Source organism: Pseudorca crassidens, chromosome 1, assembly GCF_039906515.1.
Source record: "Pseudorca crassidens isolate mPseCra1 chromosome 1, mPseCra1.hap1, whole genome shotgun sequence".
In the NCBI taxonomy this organism is placed as follows: Eukaryota; Metazoa; Chordata; class Mammalia; order Artiodactyla; family Delphinidae; genus Pseudorca; species Pseudorca crassidens.
This window is the reverse complement of record NC_090296.1, coordinates 145524048-145541295: the sequence shown is the minus strand read 5'-3', so window position 1 is coordinate 145541295 and position 17248 is coordinate 145524048. Positions and strand designations below refer to the sequence as shown.

The 17248-nt window shown below is 55.7% G+C and overlaps 1 protein-coding gene across 3 annotated transcripts; it reads left to right on the top strand.

Moving 5' to 3' along the window:
• The first annotated feature begins 613 nt into the window (after positions 1-613).
• On the top strand, positions 614-11537 carry FES (FES proto-oncogene, tyrosine kinase). Of its 3 annotated transcripts, XM_067697249.1 has the most exons (19): positions 617-1138; positions 1521-1742; positions 1934-2107; positions 3510-3606; positions 3737-3920; positions 5873-6010; positions 6083-6202; positions 6338-6460; positions 6594-6780; positions 6904-6987; positions 7501-7710; positions 8043-8165; positions 8518-8571; positions 9381-9499; positions 9778-9872; positions 9986-10109; positions 10348-10505; positions 10621-10743; positions 11173-11537. In XM_067697249.1, exons 2-19 carry the CDS (start codon positions 1530-1532, stop codon positions 11313-11315), a joined length of 2469 nt encoding a protein of 822 aa, XP_067553350.1. In that variant the 5' UTR covers positions 617-1138; positions 1521-1529; the 3' UTR covers positions 11316-11537. The 3 variants fall into 3 exon arrangements, with proteins under 3 accessions (XP_067553359.1, XP_067553367.1, XP_067553350.1); XM_067697258.1 differs by lacking the exon at positions 8518-8571 and having other exon boundaries at positions 614-1138; XM_067697266.1 differs by lacking the exon at positions 5873-6010 and having other exon boundaries at positions 616-1138.
• Positions 11538-17248: the final 5711 nt, after the last annotated feature.

The window sequence follows — 17248 nt, the reverse complement described above, 5'->3', positions numbered from 1 at the left end:
CTGGGGCGAGTTACATGCCCACATGATGTCCTGCCTACCTGTAAGTGCCCAAAGTCCACCTCCCGAGGCGTTCAGAGCCTTCTTTAGGTGGGGTGTGGAAGGGACAGCAGCTGGAGACAAGCCCCAAGCCCCAGGGGTGGGACTAGCTGAGCACCTCCACCCCCACAGGCCTGGACTCCAGCAGGGTGGAGAGTGATGGCCTGTGTCCAGTTGCTCAGGGTCTCCCTTGGCTGAAGTAGCCCGGCCGCCAGCTGTAGGGCTGAGGCCTTCAGTGGGGCCTAACTGGACCAAGATGGTTTTTGCTGGGGAGATCCTGAGTCCCACACTGGGAACGCCATACTTCCCCACTCCCCAGCCCAGGCCCCTCGCCTGCCACAGGTCTCCTTTGGGACAGGAAGCCCCTGCCTGGGGGTGGAGGAGCCGTGCCAGTTCCACCAGGATCTGTGCCTGAGAAGCAGGCCTCTCCTTGGGATATTTACTTGGAAATTTTATTCAAATGGAGGCTGGCGCCTGAGCTCTCCTTGGGGAATCCAGTGGGGTGGGGAAGGCCTGGACTAGGCTTCCCCCTTCCTCTTCTGGGGCCGCCCTGGCCTGCTGCTCGGACCGCCCGCCCGCCCCCAGGCTCTGGACCCCCAGACTCCTCGGCCCGACACGATCCTGCAGCCCGGCCCTGTGCCAGGCGCCCACCGCTGCCCCCTTGGGCCGTTCCCCGTGTTCCCCGGCGCTGTCCGGGCCCTGGGGAGTGCCGGGCGCAGGCTGCTCTCTTCTGGGCCATTCTTTCCCAGCCCCCTCCTCCCTTCCGTTTCCGTGGCCGTGTGGCCGGCTGAGGCAGCGGCCTGCACTGGGCAGGGGGGCGGGCAGGCGTCGGGGGCTCCCGCCCGCCCCTTCCCCTCAGCCGGCCCGCCCCGGGGCCGGGGCCAACTGAAACCGCAGGAGGAGGAAACGCGGAATCAGGAACTGGCCCCGGGTGGTGCGGGCCTGAGTCTGAGTCGGTCCTCGGCGGCCCCAGGATCAGCTGCCCACGCGGGTAACTCCTGCCCCGAGGCCCAGGAGGCAGCGGCGGCGGGCACGGGGAGCGGGGTCAGCAGGCAGCGGGCAGGGGCCCGGCAGGCGATCAGAGAGCGGGACACGGGACCAGGTAGGGCAGGGGCCACGGAAGGGCAGGGTCCGGGGCGGCGGCTGCCTGGGGCGCCGGCAGGGGCAGTCTTGTGCGCACCTTGCCCCTGCAGCGGGTGCTGGGTGGAAGGGCCCAGGGAGGGAGGCTCCGGGAGGTTTCTGTTCCAGGGCTGGGAAGGAGACCCCTGGCACCAGGCCTCGACCTGGGACACAGGAAGCAATGAGGGCTTTCCCAGGCCAGGCCGTGTTCTGTACCCATGGCTGCATTTCAGCGGGACAGCCCCCCACCTCCTGCCTGTCTGCGGCTCCTCCTGGCCTGGCAGCCCCTAGCTTCCCTGTCCTGCCCGCCCGTCTCCAGCTTCTGCCTTGCCCCCAGTGGTGGCCTCTCCTCTCTTGGTCCCCAGGACCACACTATGGGCTTCTCTTCGGAGCTGTGCAGTCCCCAGGGCCACGGGGCAGTGCAGCAGATGCAGGAGGCCGAGCTTCGGCTGCTGGAGGGCATGAGGAAGTGGATGGCCCAGCGGGTCAAGAGTGACAGAGAATATGCTGGGCTGCTGCACCACATGTCACTGCAGGACAGCGGGGGCCAGAGCCGGGGCATCAGCCCCCAGAGCCCCATCAGTCAGGTGGGATTCTACAGGGCCCTAGGCCTCCTCACCACCCTTCCCGCCCTCGACCAACGAAGTCCTGGGGGTGCCGGGTAGGTCTGCCTGCCCCTTTCTTTCCCGGAGCCCACTGGGGAGGGTTGGTGATTGGGCAGACCCAGGCGTGGGAGCCACTGTCCCCCACTCCCTGCCTTGCCCGCCCCGTGCTGTAGACCTGGGCAGAGATCACCAGCCAGACGGAGGGCCTGAGCCGGTTGCTGAGGCAGCACGCAGAAGATCTGAACTCGGGGCCGCTGAGCAAGCTGAGCCTGTTGATCCGGGAGCGGCAGCAGCTGCGCAAGACTTACAACGAGCAGTGGCAGCAGCTCCAGCAGGAGCTCACCAAGGTAGGTGGGTGGGTGGCACCCGGGCTTCACCTGGTCATTTCTGCCTACATTTTGAGCTGAAAAGGGCTGGTTTTGCAAGGAACCCCTGGACTCACTGAAGAAGTGTAAGTATCTGACCACAGGCCCACCCCGCAGCGCCTGCTCCAGCCCAGCTTCCTCCCCTCCCTCCCTTCCCCGCCATAGCTTGGGCCCGGCTGCAGCAGGGCCTCTCCACGCCTTTTCTGTCACCCTACTGTGTACCTGAGCAGAGTGCTGGGAATACAAGGATGAGTGATTCAGCCCTTGCTTGGGAGGAGCGCAGGACCTGTGACCCACCTCCTGCACTGCACCAGCTGGCCCTCGGGTCCGAGAGACAGTGAGAGAGGAATGAGGGCTACTCTGCCCGCCCTTGGCCCAGGCTGGCTCCTTCCAGGGACCCAGAGACTCCACAAGGCAGCAGTGTGGCCCCCTGACTCGGAGGTTAAGGACTGTGGCTGTGAAGTGGGTCTTCCTTCATTTGAATCCTGCCCAGCTCCTCTGACTAGAGGCTGTTTGATTGGAGCTATTTACGCGGATGCTTTAGCCTTCTTATTAAATGTGCTGGCAGCAGCCTGCACCACACCCCTCCCACCAGCGCAAACCCAGCCTTGCTGCAGGCCCACAGCGGCCCCTGGTGGCCAGCCTTCACGCACTCCTCTCTTCCCAGACGATCGATCATATAATTCAGGGGTCAGCCTGCTTTTGCAGGCAGTTTTGCTGGAACACAGACTTGCCCATATGTTTTCATATTATCTGTGGCTACTAAAGAGCTACAGTGGCAGAGCCCAGCAAGTTCAACAGAGACTGCATGGCCTACAAGCCTAAAATGTTTACCACCTGGACCTTAAGAAAAGGGCTGATCTAGTCTGTGCATTTAGCTCTGTTACAGATGGGGAAGCTGAGGTTCTGAGGAGAGGAGTGGAGTTTGCCCTAAGTACTCCAGTGCAGAAGCAGGCAACTGGGATGAGAACTCCGGTCTTGACCACCAGGAACATAATTGTGGGACCCAGTGCAAAATGAAAACGCGGGGCCCCTTGTCAAAAAATTATTAAGAATTTCAAGATGGCATCAACAGAGTGTTAAACCAAGCACACACGCCTGCCGCTGGACCTTAGTTGCCACCAGATACCACTCTAGACCAAGGAAGGACAGTTGTCGCCTGCCCAGTCCGGCTCTCTGCTACCCCCCGGGGGCCTGTCCTTAGCCCGACTCCTCTAACCTTAACCTCAGCAGCAATGGCTAAGTCCCAGAGGTCTCCAGGCCCTTCCTGAAGGATGAACTTGGATGTGCTGCCCGCCTGGACTGCAGAACCTGTCCAGGGCTTCACCTCGGACAGGAATCCTCTGGGGACCTGCTGTCCCACACTAGTCTCTCCTCTCTCCAGACCCACAGCCAGGACATTGAGAAGCTGAAGAGCCAGTACCGAGCCCTGGCACGGGACAGTGCCCAGGCCCGACGCAAGTACCAGGAGGCCAGCAAAGGTCCGGGGCTTCCCTCGCTGCCAGGATGGGAATCCCAAGCCAGCCCAGAACTGTCCACAGGTACCCGGGGAGCGGGTTGCTACCCAGGCCTCTGTGCTGTCACCCACGCCTCTTTCCCCCAACCTGGCAGACAAAGACCGTGACAAAGCCAAGGACAAGTACGTGCGCAGCTTGTGGAAGCTCTTCGCTCACCACAACCGCTATGTGCTGGGCGTGCGGGCCGCACAGCTACACCACCAGCACCACCACCGGCTCATGCTGCCTGGCCTGCTCCAGTCCCTGCAGGACCTGCACCAGGAGATGGCGTGCATCTTGTAAGCCCACCCCACCCCCCGACCCCCATCACAGCCCTGAAGCCCAGAGACAGGGTCCAGAAAACGCAGTCCTGTAAAAGTGACAGGCGTGTAGTCACGTGAGAACACGCCCTGGGCCAGTCAGTTTACATCCAAATTACATTATTCTGGGCCCCTTATTTCAGGGTTTTATTATGTTTATTGAGCACCATTCTAGGCTCTGCTGTGTGATACAGCAGAGAATGTAGACAAAAATATCTGTCCTCTAGGGTCATTTGTTTGTGGAGAAAGAAAAGGAAATCAATAAGTAAAATAGAAAGCATGTTAGAGATGAAAGGTGCTATGGAGAAAAATAAAACAAGAAAAGAGGATAGGGAGGCAGGGGGACAGGGAAGGATGTTACTGTTTTATTTACTTATTTATAAGGAATATGTTCTTTTTTTGCCATTTTTATTTATTTATTTGTTTGGTTGTGCCAGGTCTTAGTTGCGGCAGGCGGGTTCCTTAGTTGTGGTAGGCAGGCTCCTTAGTTGCGGCTCGCCAGTTCCTTAGTTGTGGCACACAAACTCTTAGTTGCAGCATGCATGCGAGATCTAGTTCCCTGACCAGGGATCTCACCCAAGGCCCCTACATTGGGAGCACGGAGTCTTAACCACTGTGCCACCAGGGAAGTCCCAGGTTTGCTGTTTTAAATTGAGTGGTCTGGGAAAGCCTCAGAAGTGCAGAAATGAGCCAGGGGGGTTTTGAAGAAGAGCCATTCCAGAAAGAGGAATCTCAGGCGCACAGGCCGCAAGGTGGGAGAGCGCCTGAAATCAAGGAATAGCAAGGAAGCCAGTGTAGCCTTTGCAGAGTGAGGGAAGGGCAGAGTCAGACACGGGGCTGGAGGAGTCCAGGGATGATAGAGGGTCCCTCAGGCCGTTGTGAGGACTTTGGTTCTGGGTGGACCAGAAGAGCGGCATGATCTGAGCCATCTGAATGAGGTCAGTTCGACTGCTGTGTTGAGAACAGACTTCAGGGGGCAAGACAGGACCAGAGAGACCAGGCAGGAGGCTACTGCAGTGATCCAGACCACAGACCACGCCACTGGACCTGGGCAGTAGCAATGGAGGGGAGAAGTGGTCAGGTCTTGGACGTACTTTGAAGGTGGAGCCGGTGGGAATTCCTCATGGACTGGAAGTGGGGTGTGGATAGAGCAGATAAGGATGACTACAGGGATTTGGCCTGGAGCCCCTGGGTGGTGGAGGCTACATGGAGAATGAGGTGGGAGAAGCAGGTTCAGGAGATAAGAATAGGAGTTCATTTTTCTTTTTAAAAATATTTATTTATTTACTTTTGGCTGTGTTGGGTCTTAAGTTGCGGCACGCGGGATCTTTCGTCGTGGTGTGCAGGCGTCTCTCTAGTTGTAGCGTGCGGGCTCCAGAGCGCGTGTGCTCTACAGTTGTGGCACATGGGATCTTAGTTCCCCAACCAGGGATCGAACCCGTGTCCCCTGAATTGGAAGGTGGATTCTTAACCACTGCGCCACCAGGGAAGTCCCAGCAGTTCATTTTTCAACTGGTGGAGTTTGGGTGTCTGAGAGATGTCCAACAGGACATTTAGAGTAGGTGGATAGTTACATGAGACTGGAGCTCGGGGAGGTATAAATGCGGGGTCAGCAGCACATCGATGGCTTACGTGTGTTTCAGAGCCCTGGAGCCCCAGCTGTGGGGCTATGCCCAGGGCAGGCACATTTGTAGCTCACATGTACCGAGCACTTGCTCAAACCACACACTCTGCACATAGGCCCTCATTGGGGCCTTATTACAAACTCCCGGGAGACACTAAGTAACTGGCCTGTGGTCATTTGACTGGTAAATGATGGGTGGTGGGGATCAACCCCAGGGTGGGTCCAAATCCAGTGCCACGGGCCCCAAGCTTCCTAGCCTTGTCCAGCCTGAGGCCCCCCCCTGACCCGGGGTTCCATCTGGGGGCAGGAAGGAGATCCTGCAGGAATACCTGGAGATTAGCAGCCTGGTGCAGGACGAGGTGGTGGCCATTCACCAGGAGATGGCTGCAGCGGTTGCCCACATCCAGCCCGAGGCCGAGTACCAAGGCTTCCTGCACCAGTATGGGTAAGCCCCTCCTTGCAGCAGCCAGGTGCCAGGGCTGCTGGCCTGTGCACTGATGGGCACTGTCCCCCGCAGGTCCACACCTGACGTCCCACCCTGTGTCACCTTTGATGAGTCGCTGCTTGAGGAGGCTGAACTGCTGGAGCCCGGGGAGCTGCAGCTGAACGAGCTGACTGTGGAAAGCGTGCAGCACACGTGTGTGGTGGCTCGGCTCGGGGTCGGGGGTGGACGCCGTCCACACAGAGCTGTGGCCAGCCCGCGGGCTTGCTTGGCCCCGCAGGGATGCATCTGAGGGGATTGGCTCTAACACTGCCCTTCCTCTGGGCACAGGCTGACCTCAGTGACAGAAGAACTGGCCATGGCCACTGAGACAGTGCTCAGCCGGCAGGAGGTGGTCACTCAGCTGCAGCACGAGCTCTGGACTGAGGAGCAGACCACCCACCCCCGGGAGCGGTGAGTGGGGCCCGCCTACAGCAGCCTCCTGGCCCTCCCTTTCCTCCGTCCGGCCTGCCTGACGCACTGCTGGCCGCCAGCTGCAGGCTGAGCCCCTCTCTCCCCCCCCCCAACCACCCGCCCCTGCCCTCAGGGTGCAGCTGCTGGGCAAGAAGCAGGTGCTGCAGGAGGCACTGCAGGGGCTGCAGGTAGCGCTGTGCAGCCAGGCCAAGCTGCAGGCCCAGCAGGAGCTGCTGCAGGCCAAGCTGGAGCAGCTGGGCCCCGGTGAGCCCCTGCCCGTGCTGCTGCTGCAGGACGACCGCCACTCCACCTCGTCCTCGGTGAGCCGCCCCTCCCGCAGCCTGCACCGCCAGCCCTGCCCGCCCACCGGGGGCCGCGCTCCTCATTTTCACCCTCCCCCTCCCCAAGCCTGGCCACCCGCTGACGTCTGTCCCTGGCCTCAGGAGCAGGAACGAGAAGGGGGAAGGACACCCACCCTGGAGATCCTTAAGAGCCACATCTCAGGAATCTTCCGCCCCAAGTTCTCGGTGAGTGGAGCCCAGCCTGGACCCGCACCTCTGCCCTTCTCTGAGGGGTGGGCCAGGCCAGCGGTCTCAGGGGCGTCCCCCTAAGCCCCTCCTACCACGGTGCTTTGGGTTTAGTCTCAGGGTTGCCCTAGAGGAGGCTCTTCCCAGGCCACTTTTACTGGGGAGCCCATCTCTTCCCTGGGATTCCGTGCCACCCCCGTACCCCCTTCCTCTCCACCACCCACGTGTGTGGAAGGGAGCTGCAGCCTCGTCACCCCACGGCTCTCTGCTCCAGGAGTGGTTGGGGGCTGTGGCCTGGAGGAAAAGGCAAAAGCTTTGCTTGGGATCACCCAGCCTGGGTGAGTTTATTGCTGCCTCCAAGGGTTGCAGATGGCTCTTTGTGGCACTCGCGGGCTTTGTGAGGACAAGGAGTGTATGAGAGAGAGCCGGACACCCCCCAACTGGCCGGCCTAGTGGCCTCCGCTGACGGGCTGGCTGAGTGACCCCTCCTTGCTCCTCCCCGTCCCTGTCTAGCTCCCCCCACCGCTGCAGCTCGTTCCAGAGGTGCAGAAGCCCCTGCATGAGCAGCTGTGGTACCATGGAGCCATCCCGCGGGCAGAGGTGGCTGAGCTGCTGACACATTCTGGGGACTTCGTGGTCCGGGAGAGCCAGGGCAAGCAGGAGTACGTGCTGTCTGTGCTGTGGGACGGCCAGCCTCGACACTTCATCATCCAGTGTGCTGATGTGAGTGGGGCCTGAACCCCAGCCTTTCCCTTCCCTTCCCCTCCCTCCCCTCCTTTCCCCTTCACCAGGGAGCGTAGAAAGGAGCTGCTATGTCTTAGATGGCTCCCTGGCAGAGCTGAAAGGGGCCCCAGAGACCACCCAGTCCCTGCAACCAAACAGAGGTGTGCGTCCTCCCATAGGACGGGGGAGCAGACTTGTCGTGCAGCATCAGGTCTCTGCCTCTCATCCCAGGCAGGCCCTTTCTCCCTGCCGTTCTTTCTTCCTCTCCTCTCCCAGGGCTCAGGCCCCCTCAGCAATGGAGGCTGTTGACCCCAGTTCCCCCTACCCTGCAGAACCTCTACCGACTGGAAGGAGATGGCTTTCCCAGCATCCCCTTGCTCGTAGACCACCTGTTGCGCTCCCAGCAGCCCCTCACCAAGAAGAGCGGTATCATCCTGAACAGGGCTGTGCCCAAGGTGAGTCTGTGGCAGGATTGGGGCCCACACAGAATCAGAGCAGGAAGGGCTTTCTGGGTCCTATACACTCCCCAGGGGGCCGGCCTCCCTCTAGGTTTGGAATGTCAAGGTCAATCCCATTCCCTGGGCCACACACCCCTGGCTGGTGCTCACCCATTTAGTGCCCCTGCCTGGTCCCTGAGTCATCTAAGTGTGGTCTTGTGTCCAACCCCCATTTTGCAGACCAACAAACCAAGGTGCCAAGAAATGAAAGACACAGCGTTGGGAGGGGGTATTCAGTCCTTGATAGCGCTCAGCACTCCCTCCCTTCACTGACTTCTGACCCCCCACCCCCCACTCCTCCCTTCCCCAGGACAAGTGGGCACTAAGCCACGAGGACCTGGTGTTGGGTGAGCAGATTGGGCAGGTGAGTTGAGTGTGCTCTGCCAGGCTCCTGGCCGCCTGCTTTCCCCCTCCCCCAGTGTCACTTCCTTCCATCCCAAAGGCCGAGTCACACCAGGGCCCCACCCGCAGAGGGCTCTCAGCCTCCCCGCCTCAGTCTGAGTTCCAACTTGGACCCCTGACTCCCTGCCCAGCCACCGCCGTACGCTGTCCTGCAGGAAACCGGGGGGAAAAGCACCTGCCCTGGAAGCTCCCCAGAGATGGCTCTGCCACCAGCACCCACCCCATGCCACTCACACGCGCACACTTCCCGCCCCACCCCTGCCTCCTCAGGGAAGAGAGACACGCTCTGTTCACATGAGCTATAAGATACCTGCTTAGGGGGCTTCCCTGTGGTTCCGGTGGTTAAGACTGCGCTTCCAATGCGACGGTGAGGTGGGGCGCAGTTTCGATCCCTGGTCAGGGAACTAGGATCCCACATGCTGCGTGGTGTGGCCTAAAAATAAAAATTTAAAAAAAGAAAGAAAGAAAAATAAAATAAAATACCTACTCAGGAAAGAAGTCACTTTCTTAAAAACCATAATGCTTTACCAACCCAAGCAAAAGTGATTGTTGGACTTCCGTGTCACTTCTCAGTGAACATGGTAAGTCAGAGGTGACTCTCCCTGCCTGTCCCATGTGTACGCTTCATCCCCCGACCAGAGAGCCGGGATGAGCAGGTCTGAGCACGGGGGCACTGAGGCAAGGGCCGGTGGGGACAAGGTGGGCTGTGCCCCGAGTGCAGGAGAGGACCACGGTCCAGGGAAGACAGATAGGAGCTCCAGACCGTTTCAGGGGAACTTTGGCGAAGTATTCAGCGGACGCCTGAGAGCAGACAACACCCTGGTGGCCGTGAAATCTTGCCGCGAGACGCTCCCACCCGACCTCAAGGCCAAGTTTCTGCAGGAAGCGAGGTGGGTGATGAAATACCCACCCCCGGAGGTTCCACATAGGAAGGGCTCCTCTGCACACGGCAGGGTGCTTGACTTCGTTTCATCCTCACAGCCCCGCCCCCCCGTAGTGTGGAGGGGTCGAGGCTCTGGGACCCACCCAAAGTCACACTTCCAGGTCTGCTGCCCTGCTCTCACCCTGCCTCAGGCTCCCTGGGCTCCCGGGGCCAACGAGGTGAATGTGTAAGGCCCCCCACCCGGTGGAGGTGGGAGCCTGAGCAGCCCTGCACCCCCGCCCCCAGGATTCTGAAGCAGTACAGCCACCCCAACATCGTGCGTCTCATCGGCGTCTGCACCCAGAAGCAGCCCATCTACATCGTCATGGAGCTTGTGCAGGGTGAGCAGAGCGAGCTGACCTTCAGGGCTGGGGTGTGCCGCTGGACTAGGTCTCCCCGCCGCCTCCGACCCCCAGAAGGCTCATCGAGCTCTGTCCCCACCGCCCACTCCCAGGGGGCGACTTCCTGACCTTCCTCCGGACAGAGGGAGCCCGCCTGAGGGTGAAGACTCTGCTGCAGATGGTAGGGGACGCGGCTGCGGGCATGGAGTATCTGGAGAGCAAGTGCTGCATCCACCGGTGAGGGGGTGGGCGCGGCAGGCAGTCCCGGCACCCGCCCCCGCACCAGATGCAGGCGCTGCTGCCCCTCACCAGCAGGCACCAGCTCCAGGGGTGGAGTCTGCCTCTCTGACGGACCAGGCATCCCAGGAGCAGGGGCGGCTTTGGCTCGTGGCTGTGTCTAGGGAGCCCGGGCCGGGCAGGTGGCAGGTGCTGCGTGGATATTGGCTAAATGAGCCCCTGTCCTGCTTTCGCCCAGGGACCTGGCCGCTCGGAACTGCCTAGTGACAGAGAAGAATGTCCTGAAGATCAGTGACTTTGGGATGTCCCGGGAGGAAGCCGACGGGATCTACGCAGCCTCGGGGGGTCTCAGACAAGTTCCCGTGAAGTGGACCGCACCGGAGGCCCTGAACTACGGTACCTGGGCCTGATCCGCTCTGGCTGCAGGGCCCGAGGCTGGGCATGGGTCCCACCACCTGCCCTTCTCTGGCCAATGGGTGTGGCCCACTCACGCCGCCTCACCTCCTCGTAGGCCGCTACTCCTCTGAGAGCGACGTGTGGAGCTTTGGCATCTTGCTCTGGGAGACTTTCAGCCTGGGGGCCTCCCCCTACCCCAACCTCAGCAATCAGCAGACTCGGGAGTTTGTGGAAAAGGGTAAGGGAACCCTGCGGCGTGACAGTGGCCTCAGAGCCAAGCCCTCTTCCCAGCGCTCCAGCTGGACTCCTCCAGGCCTCCTAACGCCCTGTCCTTCCCACTGAGGCAGAGTAAGAATAATCCTAGAGCTACCATCCGGTGAAACCCTGTTGTGTGCCAGGCCATCCGTTTATTTCATTTACTCTTCATAACATGTGAGGTCGGGATTAATAGGTCCCTTTTACAGAAGGAAACACTGAGGTTTGCAGGGATCACACAACTAGCCCATGGTGGCTTGAGATTAGAATCTCTGTGTTTTTGGTGAAGAGAAGGGGCTCCTTAAGAACAGTGTACCTTAAGCAGCTCCCATTGCTCATGGCATGTCCCAGGGGCTGCTAGGCCCCCTCAGACCCCCTCCTCATGCCTGGTGTGCTATGCCTGTCCTCACAGGGGGCCGCCTGCCTTGCCCCGAACTGTGCCCCGATGCTGTGTTCAGACTCATGGAGCAGTGCTGGGCCTCCGAGCCCGGGCAGCGACCCAGCTTCAGCACCATCTACCAGGAGCTGCAGAGCATCCGAAAGCGGCATCGGTGAGACTGGGGCCCCACTTCTCAAGCCAGTGGCCTCTGTAGGCAAGATTATACCTCCTCACCAGCTCCAGGTCACGCCGCTGGACAGCTCTTCATCATCCTGGACTCCAGCCAACGGTATCTATGCTGCCGGCAGGGATGCAGCTCCGTGTCTGCTGTGCATCCCTGTTCCTGCCAGGGATTCCTCTTCCAGGCAGAACTAATAAAAACCATTTGTGCCCATCAAGTGCTCTTGGCATGCGCGCTCCTCTGGAGGGCAGGTCTTAGAAGGAATAGAGGCCCTGTACCGTGGCCGTGGGGAAGGAGGAGGACGGACAGTGTTCACAGGGCAGAACTGACATGGTTTGGTAGCTGTTGGGTGTGCGACTTGGGGAAGAGGAAGAGAGATCAGGATGATATACAGGCTTCTTGACCAGATGGTGGTGTTATTTCTGAATTAGGATCCCAGGCAGAGGAGCAGAGAGCTGCAGGAAGTATGGTGAGTTTAGAGATGTTGCGTTTCAGGGGCCTGTGGGGATGTAAGTGTGACATATAAGTCTGGAGGCTCAGATGGAAGTAAAGGCTGGCAACTGAGGTTTGAAAGTCATTAGCTTATAAATGTCAGAGACACTATGTCTGTGTACCACAGTCACATGAGAAACAGGAAGAGGAGAGTGTCAGGGGAAGTTAGAGTTCCACTCCAAGGGGACTGGAGTAGCTGAAGAGAAAGAAAACTATTCCCATCTCTCAAGACAAGTTTACTGAGCAATGGGTAGCAGAGCTGGGAGCCCTTACCTCCTCCCTTAAACTCCCCTGAAACCTACAAAGTTATCTGAAACTTTTCTAGCAGCAACGGTGAAGGTCAAGAAGACAACGAGGGAATTCCCTGGTGGTCCAGTGGTTAAGACTCCGCGCTTCCACTGCAGGGAGTGCGGGTTCGATCCCTGGTCAGGGAGCTAAGGTCCTGTATGCCTCATGGTGCAGCCAAAAAAAAACGAAGAAGACAAAGAAGTATGAATAGACTGCGAAACAGAAACCTGGAAAGATTTATAGCAACGAAGAGCAAAGCAGTAAGAACTTGGAGATAAAATGGCCATGAAGTAGTTGATATCTATTTTCAAAGAGATAAAAGACAATACTTGTTTCAATAAGAGGAAATCAAGTTAGAGTGTGACTAAGTAAAAATACTAACAATTCAAATTGTGTCTCCATTAGAAGTGGTAAAAAGCGGAAGTGAAGAACTTCTGCTTCTGGGTAGGATATGGTCCCTGCAAGTCCCCACGCCCATTGCAACAACTAGGAGGAAACATAAGATGTAAATAGTAATTTTTAAAGACAATGGCGAGAGGTGTTAAGAAAGAAAGACCACATGACTTAAAATTTCAAGGAGGAGAAAACTCCTTCAAGTTGAACTGATGGGCAATTGTTTTCTTCCCTGAGACATTTGCTGAGATGGGACATCTCTGATGATCAGAATTGTCCCAAACAGAAAGACTCTACTGGGGAAAAAAAGAAATGGAGTTTCTGGTGCTTACAGGGACAGTGCTATGGATTGGTACCTGGAGGAACCCAAAATGCAATGCCAGTTTTCCCCCATGGAACATTTGCTGAGTTCTGGAGCAGTATGGGCAACTAGGAAGGGGCTGGGCTGGAAAGGCAGGTGTTTAGAGGGAGGGGGCCTGAAACAAACAATTGGTCTCCCCCTTAAGATATTGGCCAGACTTTGTTTCTTTCTTTTTTAAAAAATATTTATTTATTTGTTTATTTTGGCTGCATTGGGTCTTAGTCGCAGCACGCGGGCTCTTCATCGTGGAGTGCAGGCTTCTTTCTAGTTGTGGCACGTAGGTCCTAGAGTGTTCAGGCTTGAACGCTGCCCCACGGCATGTGGGATCTTAGTTCCCCCGCCAGGGATCGAACCCGCGTCCCCTGCATTGGAAGGCAGATTCTTAACCACTGGACCACCAGGGAAGTCCTCACTGGCCAGATTTTGAACCTGTGTGGGTTGGGAGGCTAAAGAGCTAACCTCAAAATCTCTTTAAAGCAGCACTTGAAGGGCTGGAAGAGACAGAGGCTGGCCAGGCTTTCCTAAATCTCAGAGGATGGGGCGATCCACGGGAGGACGGAGTTTTATCAGAACTATAACTCTGCCCCAACTCAGCTCAATGCTTGATTACATCAAGGTAACTGGCTCCTCTGGGAACGCTCAAGGAGAAGTTGGGGAAGAGAATAACATCATATTTTACCTTTCTTTTATACCCAATATGCAACATACACTCAAATATTATAAAACATGCAGAAAGGGAGAAAAATGGGGCCAATACACAAGAGAAAAAATAAACTGTAGAAGCAGACCCACAAATGGTAACGATGCTTGGGACTTCCCTGGTGGTCCAGTGGGTAAGACTCCACACTCCCAATGCAGGAGGTCTGGGTTCAACCCTAGTTAGGGAACTAGATCCCACATGCATGCCGCAACTAAAAGTTCGCATGCTGCAACTAAGAAGTCCACATGCTGCAACTAAAGATCGCACATGCCGCAACTAAGACCCGGCACAGCCAAAATAAGTAAAATAAATAAATACTTTAAAATAATAACTAAAATTAAATTAAAATAACTATGCTTAATATGTTAAATGGAGAAAAAGGTGGACAAAATAGGTGCAAATATAGAGAATTTCAACAGGGTTGGAATCTATTTTAAAAGAATCAAAGGAGCAGGTAGAACTGAAAAATGCCATCTCTGAAATTACAAACTCTAAAGGTTCATGGAGCTAAAGGATAAAGTCACAATCACAGAGACTAAACGCACAGTCTCAGGATTAGTTCCCTAACCAGAAGACGGAACTAGTGAACTTGAAGATAGATTGAGTCTAAACTAAAATAGAGAGAGAGAAAAAAAGAAATGGAAAGAACAGAGCCTAAGAAACATGTGTGACTCCAAAATATGAGTCATTGAAGTTCCAGGAGGAAAAAGGGATGTTTGGACCAGAATAAACTGGAGATGTCCCAAATGCCTATATAGGAATAAGAAAGAACAAGCCATAAGTACATGTACCAACCCTGATGAATCTCAAAGACAGGTTGACAAAGAAACGCTATGTGAAAGAGTGCATACGTATGATTCCATTTCATGAAGTTCAAGAACAGGAAAAACTAAGCTATAGAAAAAATGAAAATAGTGGTTATGTCTGAGGGGTTCCAACAGGAAGCAGTATGAGCATGTAGGGGAACAGCTCCGCTGTGGCGTCCTTACAACCTTGCATGTCTCTACATTGGCCACGTAGGCAAGGCTTGAGTAGGGTGACTTGAGTCTTGACAGAATACACCACTATTATTCCTGGAGTAAAGGGACATAGCAGCTTAGAGAGGAGACTCCCTATATCGTGGGAGACCATTTTTCATCCATCTTCCTAGTTTCAGTTGAGTGCGGGGCTTTCCATCGGGCCCCCTCCTGTCGTAGAGTAAGGCCAGGTGCCATACAACTGCTCGGCCGTAGTTTAGAGTTGGCTCCTTAGCCACAGGGTGACCTACCGCCATGCCTCCTGTCACCTGTCCCTCCAGTTCAGTGTCATCCTGCGGCACTAGGGAGGGATGTGAGAAGCTGACAATATGCTGGTCTTGCTTTTGCTGTCAGTGTGAGTAATGAGCTGTCTGGATCCTTGCGACTTGTTTCCTTACCAGCTGAGTCTGTGGAAGTGTGACAGGCCCACTCAGTGGCTGCGGTAGTAGATGCTTGTGGCCCTGTTAGCCACCATGCTGCACTTAGGGACTGCTTGACCACTTGACCGCTTTGGCACGTAATGTGGGGCTGATAAGGTCACAACCCTTTTTTGGGAGAAGAGACAGGGATCTTAATGTGGGCTGTCAAGTCAAGTATGGGCTAGAACTCTGGTGGACTTAGTGTCCACTAAGTGTCCACTTACTGCTGAGTTGTTCGGTGACATCAGAGACAAGTGGTCTATGACGATTGTTCCTGGTCCCCAATGAGCTCCATTGGTGTTTAGCGTTGGAAATCAAAGAGGGTCTTACAGAGTTAAAGAAAGCATATGCTGGTTATTGCTCACCCTCCTACTGTGACTACAGATAGAACACTATCTGGTGAGTAAGGGCAGTCTGCCACTCAGAAATGGGCTGAAATCCACTCTTACAATGAGTAAGGAAGGAGGGAAATTAGAGACAGCCTTGGGCAAAAGTCCAATGAAACCATAGAAGCATGGCTTATCCGACTAGCAAAGGCAAGTGCTATGCAAATTCTGATGTAAGATGACAAGGAGTGGAAGTCATTTGGGTGTTAACAACTGACCCCATGCTCCAAGCCACTTTGGCCACAACCCTTCTGGTCAGTGAAGTGGATACGGAGGAGGAAAATATACAGACAAATCAGGGCTTGTTGCAGTGGGTCTTTACAGCTATAATGAAACCATGACCTGTCCAAGATAAATTCCTGTCCTCTGATAAGCACCCTTGGACAATAATGGGAGAGTCTATCACTTCCTTTTAGTCCCCTGTGACCTCAGTCTGGATTCATATGGAGATCATGCATGCCCAGATGATGAAACAGTCACCCAAAGTCAGACTGAACATTTGCTCGACACCAGCAGCCTATGGCTGAAACCAAATCTTCTCTTGCTCTTCGGGGATGTCTCTGGGAAACTCTTCAGCTACTGCGCAATCATTTCCCCAGAATGGAAACCTTGGCAAAGGTCAAGGTAATACACTACAGGCCAAGGTAGGGGAAGACACCAGCCATAAGGCCGTGTGGGCTTGGCTACTATGCCAGGGGTCCCGAAAGAGGAAAGTGATAGTCTTTCCATGAAGAAAAATTGTCTCTTGTTATTGGGCTCTGGGAAGGCCATGGGGCTTAAGAGATTTGGGCTTTAACTGGGTTATTTTTGGCATTTCCTGGGGGCCAAAAAGAGGAGCACCAAGAGAGCCCCAAACTCCTGTAGAAGCATGGGGTTTGTTCTGTTTACTCTTTGACCCAACACTTTCAGCGCTACCCCTGAACCCCTTCAGAGACAAATAGGACAAACTAGGTTAGAGGCCAAGGTCCCTCCATCCCCAGGGGAGACCAGAGGCCCTATGCAGTGTGCTGGGAACTAACAGCAACCATGGTTGCCAAACCTCAGCCCTCCTGAACATGGTGGCACAGGCCACTGGGATACTGGGCTGTGCCCAGAGGCATGGCTGAAAACTCACTCTTACTAGATTTGGAAATAGCTCTCAAATTGGACAACAGACTGAGGTAGTTTGGGGGTGGGACCTTTTAATTTTTTTTTTTTTTTTTTTTTGGCCACACCGTGTGGCATGTGGGATCTTAGTTCCCCGACCAGGGATTGAACCCATGCCCCATGCAGGGGAAGTGCAGAGTTCTAACCACTGCACTGCCAGGGAAGTCCCCAGGTGAGACTTTTTAAGCTAATACACACCCAAGTGGTTGTAAATAACATTGTTGAATGTATTGTGGGACTAGATGTTTGAAGTATGTTTAAGACTTCTTTTGATTGTAAGGGATGTTCCCAATGGAGAAATGTCATGATTAGGATGGTGGTAATTAGGACAGGGACAACTGGTCACCTCTCCTGACCTAGCCAAGTGGTTATCAAGAAGCAGAGGGCTATGGATGGGGAAGTGGGGGGGGGGTGCCACAGTCTTGATCAAGGAACTAGTGGATTTAGGGGTGCTCAAGGAAATGAGATCTTTTTTTTTTAATAAAGGAGATGTAATATTTAAATTAATTAATTAATTTATTTTTGGCTGCCTTGGGTCTTCGTTGCTGCACGTGGGCTTTCTCTAGCTGCGGCGAGCAGGGCTATTCTTCGTTCTGGTGCACAGGCTTCTCATTGCGGTGGCTTCTCTTGTTGCAGAGCACGGGCTCTAGGCACGCGGGCTTCAGTTGTTGTGGCACTCGGGCTCAGTAGTTGTGACTCGCGGGCTCTAGAGCGCAGGCTCAGTAGT

What these genes read in the sequence shown, in the direction of transcription:
- FES (XM_067697249.1), top strand. Translation starts at nt 1,530, where the DNA reads ATGGGCTTCTCTTCGGAGCTGTGCAGTCCCCAGGGCCACGGGGCAGTG. An exon ending in CAGGAGATGGCGTGCATCTT is followed by an intron (nt 3,921 to 5,872) that starts GTAAGCCCACCC and finishes ATCTGGGGGCAG; the next exon opens with GAAGGAGATCCTGCAGGAAT. An exon ending in AGCAAGTGCTGCATCCACCG is followed by an intron (nt 10,110 to 10,347) that starts GTGAGGGGGTGG and finishes GCTTTCGCCCAG; the next exon opens with GGACCTGGCCGCTCGGAACT.